Raw genomic sequence first — 12,013 nt, forward strand, 5'->3', positions numbered from 1 at the left:
GGGCTTTTTTTTTTTTTGACACTACATGATGAAGAGCAGAGCTATCGGCTAGCTTAGATACTTAAAATGTGTACCAAGGATTGGAGTTGCTGTAAAATACCGCAGTCCTATTCTTTATTTTTTCACATAGTACAAACGCACAATTTTATTATAAATACTCCCTTATTTTTCTGGAATAAAGAAGGAGGTCATTTGAACAATATCTTTATAATCCTACAAATCTTATACTGAACATTATCACTATTATATAAGTAATCGTAAACATTATCATTATAAGTTGAATATTGAACATTATCCTTCATCTAATATTGGAACATCATCAATATTTATTTTAAAAAACCTTTATACTTTTTATTTAAAAGTTGGACAACTCTAAACCTGGTGCTCATTACACACCCATTCCTATATTTTCTACTATAGCAACTCCAATTCTTCATCCCGCCACATCTAAAATTGAGCTTTTGCAGGCTTTTTCAATAACCTAACCCACAACATGACATCCTCCAAAGGGCATCGTAACAACGATAATTCATCGCAAGTAGCGGCTAGAACCATTGTGTCTGCTAACCAGTCGTCATCATTGGCTGCCACTGCTTCATCTGCACGCACTTCTGGTTTTTCCCAGTCAAAATATGCTAGTAACAACACTCATTCTTCAGGCACCATTACGCCTTACATTGTCGGTTTAGAGAAAGATAGTGTATTGATCGATATCACCAACATTCGTGATGTGAATGGCCTTAAGCAGTTCCTTGGGTCACTTAATACCAATGAAGAGTATTAATTCTTTGGCACTTTACTTGTTGAGCGCAAGTATTTGCAGAGACGTTTTATTGAAACTTGCTGGGACACCAACTCAGAAGTATACAATAAGTTGATCAACTCCGGTTTACAGATGGAAAATAATAATATTATCAAAAGTTACTGCAGTTTGTCCCAGAATGCGAAAATTGCTCGAGTTAAGGTTGAACGACTCCCCTTAATTCATCCTTCAACTCTCCGTGAGCAAATGACCAAACGGGTTTCTCATTTTGGTGAAGTCCTGGATCTTGGATTTCATATGGATGGTGCTGTGTTTTTTGGCCAGGGCTATGTCGTTCTTGACCTGAACAATCCTCACAAGACTGAGCCTGAGCAACTTGGTCGAGTAGTGGATTGGCCCGAATTTGATCGAGAACTTCTGCTTACGTGGGATGAAATGATCCAATTTTGTCGTTTTTGTCAAAAATTCGACCATTGTCGAGCAGATTGCATAGAACTCATTTATACTCGTCGTTGTTATAACTGCAATGAGCTTGGTCATATCAGTCGTGATTGTCCTCGTCGTAATCATGGATCAGGCCATCCTCCTAATAAGCGTATTGGGATCACAAAAGACAAGGCTAGTAGATCAGGCTCTAACCTGCCCAATGAGCAATTGGCATAAAGTGTGAAGCCTAAGCAAAGTGTCTCTCCTGCTGCATTGACTACCGTTCCTCTTAGTCAAATAGCAACCGAGACTATTCAAATACTTTCAAACGATATTACAGTAGTCGAGCATGAATTGATGGATCATGAAATGAAAGAGCAAGGAGATAGTGAAGTAGAAATCATTGACTCCGATAGAGAGGATGATGATGAATATCTTCAAAATATTCCAAGCAATTATCCAACCCAAGAGGTTTTGGACTTAGAAAGGCTTATTCAGGAGCGTAGAAAGATCACATTCAATCATGACGATAAGAGACATAGAGTGGTACCTAATCATAATACAGGTGGATCAACAGGTACCTCTCCTGACTTTCAATAAGATAATCTATGCCTAAAGACTCTATGCAAATTGCCACCATTAATTGTCGTGGCCTTACGAAAACTTCAGATCCTTACAAACAATTCTTATTCATCCGCTTTCTACGTTAAACTAAATGTGACATTCTATGCTCACAAGAAACACACACATCTACACTTAATATACAAAAACAGCTCAATCTCAAGTTCCAGACTAAATCCAGTCTTTGGACAGAACATTGTGGCATTGTTTCTCTAAAATCTCACTACAAAATTACAGCACATCTCATCATCAATTCTATGGATGGCCGCTTTCTCTTAACGTCCATCGCTCATGCCACTGAACCTTCCGCTCCTTTTATGTATATCCCAATATCTATGCTCCTGCTCAGCGTAGTAGTCGATCTACATTCTTTCGCACGTTATCTTCCAATCAACTATTAATGTCACATTTGCAGTCAATGTCTTTGCCTATTATTATTGCTGGCAATTTCAACTATGACATTTACCGTAAATCCAACATTAATCCGTGCTGAAATGATCTACTTCTTCATTCCAAAATTGCTTTCAAAGTGATCCTCTTCCTACATTTGTTAGTACCACTGGTAGTCGCACACATATTGACTATATATTTTGCACTCTACCTCATGCTGACAATGTAATTTCTATGACTCAAAATTTTGTCAACTACAGTTGGACTGACCATGCCTTGCTTTCTATCAACTATCAACTGGTACACACTCCAGCTGGACCTGGTTCTTGGAAAGGTAATCCTAATCTTGCTCGACTATCTGCATATAGAAAGGTTTGACAACACATATTGAGCAATACATGGATAACATCAACCGTTTGGATCCTGACTGCCCTTCAGTTCAAACTATTTGGGATGAATTGAAAGAACAAGCCAAAGTTTTTACTTGATCCTTCCAGATCGAGCGTAACAACTGGCAATCCAAATCTCTGAAAAAGCTTCAATCCAAACGCAACATAATCTTACGAGATCCTAAAAATACATATATTTTATCATCTCTTTGGCCAAAGGTTGAAAAAATGGTTACTGTTTTTCAGGATGAATCTGCCTAAATAAAACATCTCAAAGCAGGCAAATTTTGGCGAGAAAAAAGTGAACGATTTCTTGGTCTTCTCAAAAAACTTTCACAAGATAGGTCTACGCAGCTAACAATACCAAAGCTCTTTGATCCCAATTCTAGATGATTAGTTACTAATACAGAAGGGAAAACAAAGATGATGGTTGCCTTCTGTAAGGCGCTATATCGTCCTGACAAGATCCAACCCTCTGATGTCACTACGCTTTTACAACGTACCAACAACCAACGACTTACTAAAGAGCAAGCATCTACCCTTGAAAGTCCTATCACTTGGCTGGAGATATCGAAAGCAATTAGACGCTCACCTCGTCAGAGTAGAGTAGTCCTGGTAGCGATGGTTTGCCATACGAAATTCTAGGCATTTTACTTTGTGTTCCTTGTTTAAGGCAGCTGGTTCTACAAGTATACAATGATGCCTTAGCTCATTCTTTATTCCCAAGATCATGGAAAATGCAGCAACAAACTACCGCTGACCAGACAAAGATCTTGGCATTCTTTTAGACCAAGAAAAGGCCTATGATCGTGTCAACCTTGACTATCTCAAGCAAGTGTTGTTACACTTTGGTTTTCCAAAGACCCTGATTGCCAGCACTATTACCTTGTTCAGAGATAATTCCATTTGTATCAACATCAATGGTTGGCTCTCTAAGCAGTTGGTTCCAAAGCGCCGAGACCTCAAACAAGGTGACCCATTCTCTTGTATTTTGTACAATTTTGCCTTAGAGCCACTTCTCCAGTCGATATTGAATGACACTCAATTTTCTGGCTATCGCTTCAAGCATAATGATTTTAGTCAAGCTATCACCTTACCTGCTATCAAACTGCTTAGTTATGCTGAGGACACTTTAGTTTTTCTTCATAACATCCGTGACCTTCGCAGAATGCAGTTTCACTTGCAGACCTACAGTAAAGCATCCAATGCCAAGATTAACTACCATAAAGTGCGAGCAATCTCTCTGGCCACAATCTAAATGACAAATGGCTGACTACTCTACAAGCCATTGACATTCCTAAGATATGGCGCCGTACAGATGCTGAACCCATTATCGATTCAGGTTTTTCCTTTATCCAATCCTTGGACCAACGCGCCCATTTTTTTTTCGTCCCTCACTCAATCACTGACTCAACTGGCGGATATTCATGCCTCACGCAATCTTTCTGTTGTTGGCAGAGCTACAGTTGTCAGTGCACTTTTATTGTCTAAATGCTGGTATATTTTGCGGGTGATCCCTACCACTCAAGCAATCCTTGATACCATTCGAACTGTCATTACTTCTTTTGTCAACCGGCAAATCTTTCCTCGCATTAGTTGGCAAACGATGACTGCACCAAAGTGGCATGGTGGCCTTGGCATTCTTGACTTGTTTTCTCAGCAGAAATCACTGTATTACCATTGGCTTCATCCTTTTTTATGTCCTCAAGCTGAACTTTCTCTGATACAAGTCTTTCTAGCAGCACATACCCGTGCTTTGCTTCAGACTGAACATCTGCTTTTGGGTCTGCTCTTTCCTCATTCTCGCCCAGGCCAAATCAGGCAATTGGTAAGTAACACTGTCACAATGTGCTGCCAGACAATGGATGCTATGCCTAGGAAACAGTACTCATACATGCCAAACCCTATCGAATGCCTTCTACTGCCATTACACTCAATTGTTTTACCATCTGACACCTTTGACTTGCCTCTCAAGCTACGCACAGTAACAGTTTCCTATCTATATGAGTACCATCCACAGGGTCACTATTTGGCACCAATACCAGTTTCTTCCTTTCCCCTGGATATCCGTCGTAGTGTTAGAAAATACCTTCAAGCAGTGAATCAAAGTCATTGTCAACTGGAACCATTCTTTGGTCAATGCCTTGTTCGTACTTCATTAGACTTATACAATCCTGTGCATATTCCTGCAATCCAGCGGTCTCTTGGTTTCTTTTCTTTTGTGCGTATGTTGAAACTGCCTTTTGACAATGAAAATTTCATTGCCCTCAAAAATGGTGGCTACACTTTCCGTAAGGTCATCACACAAGCTGCCTTGTCTGATATCATTGTCCGGCAAGAAGTTTCTTCTGCTACTTGGAAGTACTTTTGGTGCATACCTATCACAACATTGCAGAGAATTGTGATGTATCGATTTCTGACTCACAAGATTCCACTCGCTTACTTCTATCCAAGGTTTTTCCTGCTCGCTTCCCTACTGCTGCCTGCATTTTGTGTGGCGATCAGGAGACTGTGTATCATTTCTTCTTTCACTGCCCCAAAAAATTTCCGTTCTGGGATACCTTGATCAGAGAGTTTTTGTGGCCAGGCACCTCTCTGGATCTAGTCTCTGATGTACTTGCATCTTTCAATTTTTTCGGATTCAGTCTCAAACCAACTGTCCTCTTTCAGTAGCCATGGTAACCTTGATCGGTCTCTCTGAAATCTGGAAGGCCCATTGGACCCATACCATGCAGAACCAACCATTCTGTTATTTCTCTGTTCTTCACAGCACTCGCTATCAAATTAAGCATATAGCTGCTGAAAATGACCTTTCATCTTGAGAGGTCTTTTCTCACAATAGCTGCTCTTCTTTCCTTTTATATTTTTCTACTTTCTTACTATCGTACCAATTTCGTTTTTCTTTATGTTTTCTTACAATAAATAATTGTCGAGCACCTCTTTTAGTGGGTCCCTCCCAAGACCACTAACACCTGCGGCAAAAGCTCAACTTTTTTTTAATGATTTTATTTGCCGAGAACTGCATAAAGACGCAGTTATTCGGCTTTGGTGCAGTGACAAGAGTTTTAGACCTTTATTCTCTGACTTTACTGATATAAAAAGAATGACAGCTTTGCTGCTAAAATATTGAGCAAACAAGCAAAAATATCTATGAGGTTTTTCGTTTCTATCACACCATTTTCATAGTACAATTAACAAGCAAACAATTCGATCAAAAACTAGAGCTTTTGGCGCACATTTTAAGTATCTAAGCTAGCCGATAGCTCTACTCTTCATCATGTAGTGTAAAAAAAAAAAGCTCAAGGGTTTTGAAATTGAGGATTTTCATGAACAGCACCCTTTGAATTTGAGGTGAAAATGGTCATTACAGGTTGATTTTTTTCCAAATCGACCCCAAAGGTACTACAGGTGCTAGCAAACATTGCTTATAGACATTTGACAAGTCTCTATGTACACAAACTTACTTTATGCTCTCTTTATGTGATTATACAATGCTGTGTGTTCGTCGATTATTTCCAGAAGTTCGATTTCATCATTGGTTAAACCAAAATATCCGTTGCTCATAACATCATGGTGAGTTTGACAACCATTAACAAATCATTCAAAGCTACAAGATTTTGTAGCCAAATTCACTCCATGATACTGCAAAAAAACAACGAAGCTTACCATAAGCTAAGTGTTACAGTTATCAAAAAATGAAAAACAATAGTTTGGTTTTCCACACCTCAATCGCATATCATGAAAAACCTCTTTCTCGTATCAGATACAGCATTACTATGGTTCAACAATAAAAAAAAAGAAAAAGGGATAAGGAAGGTAACAGCTCAGCTTCATTGTCATAAGCGTACTTTATTCTCTAGTAAAACGAAAGATATACATGTTGATATATAAAACAAATAACTTAAGGGGCATCTTTAGGACAAATAATGGCCTTGTAATCCTTAATAGTACCGGAGAACTTCTTGAGCACACCACCTTCACAGATCCAGATTTCATTACAGACAGTGTTAATGAATCTTTCATCGTGAGAGACAATAATAACACCACCCTTATAGCGAGCTAAAGCATCTTGCAAAGCATCCATGGATTCCATATCCAAGTGATTGGTAGGTTCATCGAGAACCAAAATATGAGGGTTTTGCATACTAAGGCAAGCAAAAGAAACGCGGGATTTTTGACCACCAGAAAGTGTCTTCATAGTCTGAAGACCCACCATACCAGTGATACCAAATGAACCCAAATGGCGTCGGTATTCTTCTTCTGTTTTGCCTGGGAAACGATCAGCCATAAAGCCAACAGCATTCTTTGTAAGATCAAGTTGATCAATGTGATGTTGTGTAAAGTAGGCAATGCGAAGACGACCATTTCTATGGACAGTACCTGAAGAAGGCTTGTTTTCTTCTGTCAATAACTTCAACATGGTGGATTTACCAGCACCATTAGGACCGACAATAGCAATACGAGAGTCCATTCTCAAGTCGATATTTACATTACGAATAATGGTCTTTTCAGGCTTATAGCCAAAAGTGACTTCATCCATTTGAAGGATAGGAGGAGAAAGAGCATCAGGATCAGGGAATTGGAAAGTAATAAGCTTCTCATCTTCTGGTGGCTCAAGGACAGGCAATTTCTCCAGAATCTTGATCTTGGATTGTGCTTGAGGAGCACGCTTAGCATTGTATCTCCAGCGATCAATAAAGTCTTGGAGATGCTTACGGTATTGTAATTGAGATTCGTATTCCTTAAATTGGGCCTTACGACGTTCTTCTTTAGTGGCATGGAAGTTAGTAAAGTTACCCTTATAGTAATCTAATTTCTCAGAGTGCATATACAAAATATCAGTAGCCACTTCATCCAAAAACTCTCTGTCGTGAGAAACAACAAGCAAGGTGTTTGGCCAAGTTTGAAGATAGTTTTCTAACCATACAATAGCAGGAATCTATAAAAAATAAGTCATGGTTTTCTTTACATACGCCTCACTTACATCCAACATGTTATCAGGTTCATCAAGCATAAGAACATCAGGTTGACAAAACAAGGCACGGGCAAGCGAGATTCTCATTCTCCAACCACCAGAGAATTCCTTAGTGGGTCTCTTTTGTTGTTCAGCATCAAAACCAAGACCAGCCAAAATAGCAGAAGCCTTGGATTCAGCCTTATCACTCTCAATATCAGACAACTTGCTAAAGACTTCCTTCAGTTCAGTATTCAATTGGTCTTTTTCAGCCTCCAACTTCTTCTTTTCTTCTTCAGTCAATTCATCAACAGCTTGTTCTTCAATCACTGTGATTCTAGAAGATAAGTCACGTTCTTTTTCAAGCAAATGTTCACGCCAGACATCAGCACGAAGCACCATTTCAATAGCAGGTGTATCATCACCATGTACTTCTTGTTCAACATAAAGAATAGAAATATGTTGAGGAACAGCAATTTCACGGCGAGACATGGCTTTCAACAAGGTGGATTTACCAATACCGTTCTTACCCACCACACCATAACGTCTTCCAAAAGCAAGTGTCAAATTGGCATCTGTCAAGATACGACGGCCAGCAAAAGAAATATCGAAATTCTCGACCTTGATATCCTTGTTCTTTCCCTTGGTAGAAGTATAATCCAAAATAGGGTTGTACATTTTGTATTCGTCTTGCAAGGCCTTTTGTTCGTTCAATAAGCGAGAAGCTTCATATTCTACTCGTGTATTGTTCTTTTCATTACGCTTGGCCATCTTGGCAGCAATCTTGGCTTCTGCTTTACGCAACTTTTCTTGGTTGACTTGACTTTGAACACGGCGACCTGAAGCATGTTCTAAATCAACACTACCTCGGCCTAGACTAACAGTAGCTGATAACCCACTCTGATTACCAATGGTCACAGAGTGCTCTAATTTAGATAGCTTGGCCGGTGCTGTTGCCTTTTTGTTGGATAAGAGGACTTGAGTCAAATGTTCACATAGTTTATTGATTTTGTCTTCATCGCCACCTGCATCAAGCAAAATAGGTTTGACAAAGTCAGCAATAGCATCTTCATCGTCTTCAAAGTCGTTTTCTCTTAAATAGCCATCGACATACTCAACAATGGCTTCGTCCACACCAGGCACTGCCTTTCTAATAAGCTGAACAGACATGATGTGAGAGTAAAAAAGGGAAGACCGCAGTAGGTTAGGTGGCTTGAGACGCGTGAAGCAGAGCTGTGACTTGGGATCCTTCTGATTCGCCCACAGAATTTTTAATAACTAAGACTGAAGGGATTTTTTTCTTGTTCTTTTCTCGCTGTAAAGATATCATGTATCAAGACACTTTTGAAGAAGACGACTTGATTGCCGAAGTTGAACTTGTCGCCCAAGCTCGTTACTCTCAAAACAACGATGTAGATGACGCGTTTGAAACTGAAGGTAACTACACTTTATCATCATCAAAAAATAGCTTACATTGTTTCTAGTAGTTCCTCCTCAAACAAGCACCACTCAAATCCCCGATGGTGTCAGAAACTTCATTCTTCACTTTTACCGTAATGTGATTGACAACAATGTCTATGAGCTTCACAACATCTATGATAGCTCATTCAACAAATTGACTGAAAAGTACTATCAAAAGCAAGCTTGGCCTGAGGCTGATATTATTGCCCCTCTTGTCAATGATGGTAATGTACATGGTAGTTCAATAGAAACCTAACACTATGATAGACCAAGTTTTCTTGACATTGTATCGTGAACTCTACTATCGTCATATTTATGCTCGTTTGTCTCCTTCTTTGGAACAACGTTTCCATTCTTATGAAAACTATTGCGACCTCTTCAACTATATCTTGAGTAAAGTAATTATCTATCTACTTGTTGTATACTAACAGTCTTCAAATAGACTCTGATGGTCCTGTCTCATTGGAGTTGCCTAACCAATGGCTTTGGGATATTATTGACGAATTCATTTACCAATTCCAATCTTTCTGCAACTTCCGTGATCGCATTAAAACTAAGACTGATGCTGAAGCTACTATGATTCAAGAAAACTCTCAAATCTGGAGTTGTTACAGTGTCTTGAATGTGCTTTATTCTTTCATTCAAAAGTCTCGTATCAATGAACAATTGTTGGTCAGCAAGAATGGTGGTGATATGATGGAAGCTGCTGGTGAGTTTGGTTCTCGTCCTCTCTACAAAATGTTGGGTTATTTCTCTATTGTGGGTCTTGTTCGTGTTCATTGTTTGTTGGGTGATTATATCCTTGCCTTGAAGATGATGGATAACATTGTGTTGAACAAGAAGGCTATGTTTGCCCGTGTCACAGCTTGTCATGTCACTACTTACTATTATGTTGGTTTTGCTTACATGATGCTTCGTCGATATGCTGATGCTATCAAGGCATTCTCTACTGTCTTGTCTTTTATCCAAAGAACAAAGCAATACCACTCTCGTTCTTACCAATTTGACCAAATTGCCAAGAAAGGAGATCAAATGTATGCTCTTTTGGCTATCTGTATTGCTCTTTGCCCTACCAGATTAGATGAAAACATTCACTCTCAGCTCCGTGAAAAATACGGTGAACAACTTTTCAAGATGCAAAAGGGTGAAGAATCCCTTCCTGTGTATATTGACTTGTTCCAATTCGCTTGTCCCAAATTCCTTTCGCCTACCGGAAAGGGTGTTGATCCTCACCAAAACCAACTCAAGGTATTCATGTCTGATATCAAGAACCAAATTCATCTCCCCACACTTCGTTCATTCATGAAACTCTATACTTCTATGGGTATTGACAAATTGGCCAAGTTTTTGGAGGTTGATTCTGAAGAACTCAAGACGCAATTATTGATCTTTAAGCAAAAATCTCGTCAATACAAGTGGGTCAGTGGTAATCTTTTGGAAGGTGAATATTTGCCTACTTCAGACCTTGATTTCTGTTTAAAGCAAGATGTGGTTCATATCGCAGAAAGCAAAGTGGGTCGTCGTTATGGTGACTGGTTCTTGCGTAATATTAATCGTTGTGAAGATATTTTGGCTAATTTGGAATTGAGCAAGGCTTAAGAAAAAAAAATATGAAGAAAATGAAAAACTTGCCATTGTATTATAAAATGTTTTTTTATTTTATTTTATTTTATTCTATTCTATGTGTTTAATATCTAGAAGCCATTTGTTGACAAGATTTAAGGGCTTCAAGGTACCATTGACAGGCACCGAAATCATTGTTGTTAGCTTCAAGACAGCTAGTGAAAGCCTTAGCATCAGCTTCACAAGCATTGCCTTGAGGAGCTTGATATTGTTGTTGATATTGTTGAGGTTGATATTGAGGTTGTTGAGGTTGTTGAGGTTGTTCGGGTTCAGAAGAACTACCGCTAAAGATGGAGGAGACACCATTGGCCTATTCAACGAATTAAACATGAATTTATACAACTCTATTGTCTTACCAAAGTGTGACCAACAGCAGAACCAACAGCAACACCAGCAGCAGTTGTGGCCACTAATTAAAAAAAAAAAAGATTAACCCCTGAATTTTATGTAATGTCTAAAATTACTTTGAGCAAACAAGCCAGGTTGTTGAGGAGCAGCTTGAGCAAGAGCAGGGGGAGCAGCAGCAGGAGCAGGAGTCATGGCGTGTTGTTGAGGAGCAGGAGCTTGTTGAACAGGCTTAGGAGCAGGTGGGGGAGGTGCTTGACGAGCAGGCATGGTGTGTGCTTGACGGGTTTGTTGAGCAGGAGCAGAACGTCTGGTCTATAGGCAGTACATGAGCGGGAATTCATCATGTGTCATTGTATACTTACTTGGCGAGGCATATTAAAGTATAAAAGGAATTAAACTATGAGATCAAAGTTTTTTGTTTCTTAACTTGCCAAATTGAGCAGTCACTGCCTGATCATTTATCCAGGGTCAATGAGTGTTGGTGATACCATAGAATAGAGCTGAATTGATATTTAAAATGACATAGGCACTGGATTCTAGTAGTAATTGATCTTTTTTTTTTTTTTTTTTCAGGAATCATTGGAGTTTAATGAAGAGTGCACACATATCAATCGGATCTACATTAAAAAATTACACGCATTTTGTCATTAAGATAGAAAAATGTCAGATCATTTAAACTTCTTTTGTCAGGCAATATTATGACGTAAATGGCCCTTTTCAAATGTAAAAAGTTCATTTATAACTTTTGCTTCTTCATTGAATATATTGTTGAAACAGAAACTAACTTACAATGATGTTTCGTTTGAGTTTGCATGAAATTGATTGGTTGACTACCAAGTTAAAACAGTTACTACATAAAGAAAGAATCATCCTATTTTTGTAACACCATGCAAGGTATCTTCAAATGAAATTCGTCTATCAAGCGATGACTCAAGCTGTAAAATCCGGTATTTTTTTTAAACCTTTCTCTTGTTCTTCTTTCACTTCTCTCTCTCTTTCTTTCTTTATACTATCATGTCCCTAAGAAGATTATCTCGT

The 12,013-nt window shown here is 38.9% G+C and overlaps 3 protein-coding genes across 3 annotated transcripts; 1 reads left to right on the forward strand and 2 right to left on the reverse strand.

Annotated features, from left to right (window-relative positions):
* Positions 1–6,490: 6,490 nt before the first annotated feature.
* On the reverse strand, positions 6,491–8,713 carry B0P05DRAFT_475870 (P-loop containing nucleoside triphosphate hydrolase protein; the record flags this gene model as incomplete). Its single annotated transcript, XM_051574869.1, has 2 exons — positions 6,491–7,528; positions 7,574–8,713. The coding sequence occupies 2 exons, from the start codon at positions 8,711–8,713 to the stop codon at positions 6,491–6,493; spliced, it is 2,178 nt and encodes a 725-aa protein (XP_051432141.1).
* A 146-nt stretch (positions 8,714–8,859) lies between these two features.
* On the forward strand, positions 8,860–10,670 carry B0P05DRAFT_515148 (RNA polymerase I-associated factor PAF67-domain-containing protein). Its single transcript, XM_051575683.1, has 4 exons — positions 8,860–8,980; positions 9,028–9,228; positions 9,272–9,397; positions 9,447–10,670. The coding sequence occupies exons 1-4, from the start codon at positions 8,872–8,874 to the stop codon at positions 10,601–10,603; spliced, it is 1,593 nt and encodes a 530-aa protein (XP_051432142.1). The 5' UTR covers positions 8,860–8,871; the 3' UTR covers positions 10,604–10,670.
* Positions 10,671–10,691: 21 nt separating this feature from the next.
* On the reverse strand, positions 10,692–11,349 carry B0P05DRAFT_589884 (uncharacterized protein; the record flags this gene model as incomplete). Its single annotated transcript, XM_051582763.1, has 4 exons — positions 10,692–10,937; positions 10,984–11,036; positions 11,092–11,287; positions 11,338–11,349. 4 exons carry the CDS (start codon positions 11,347–11,349, stop codon positions 10,692–10,694), a joined length of 507 nt encoding a protein of 168 aa, XP_051432143.1.
* Between the last annotated feature and the right edge of the window lie 664 nt (positions 11,350–12,013).

This window comes from Gilbertella persicaria, assembly GCF_025201335.1.
Source record: "Gilbertella persicaria strain CBS 190.32 chromosome Unknown B0P05scaffold_38, whole genome shotgun sequence".
Lineage (NCBI taxonomy): Eukaryota > Fungi > Mucoromycota > Mucoromycetes > Mucorales > Choanephoraceae > Gilbertella > Gilbertella persicaria.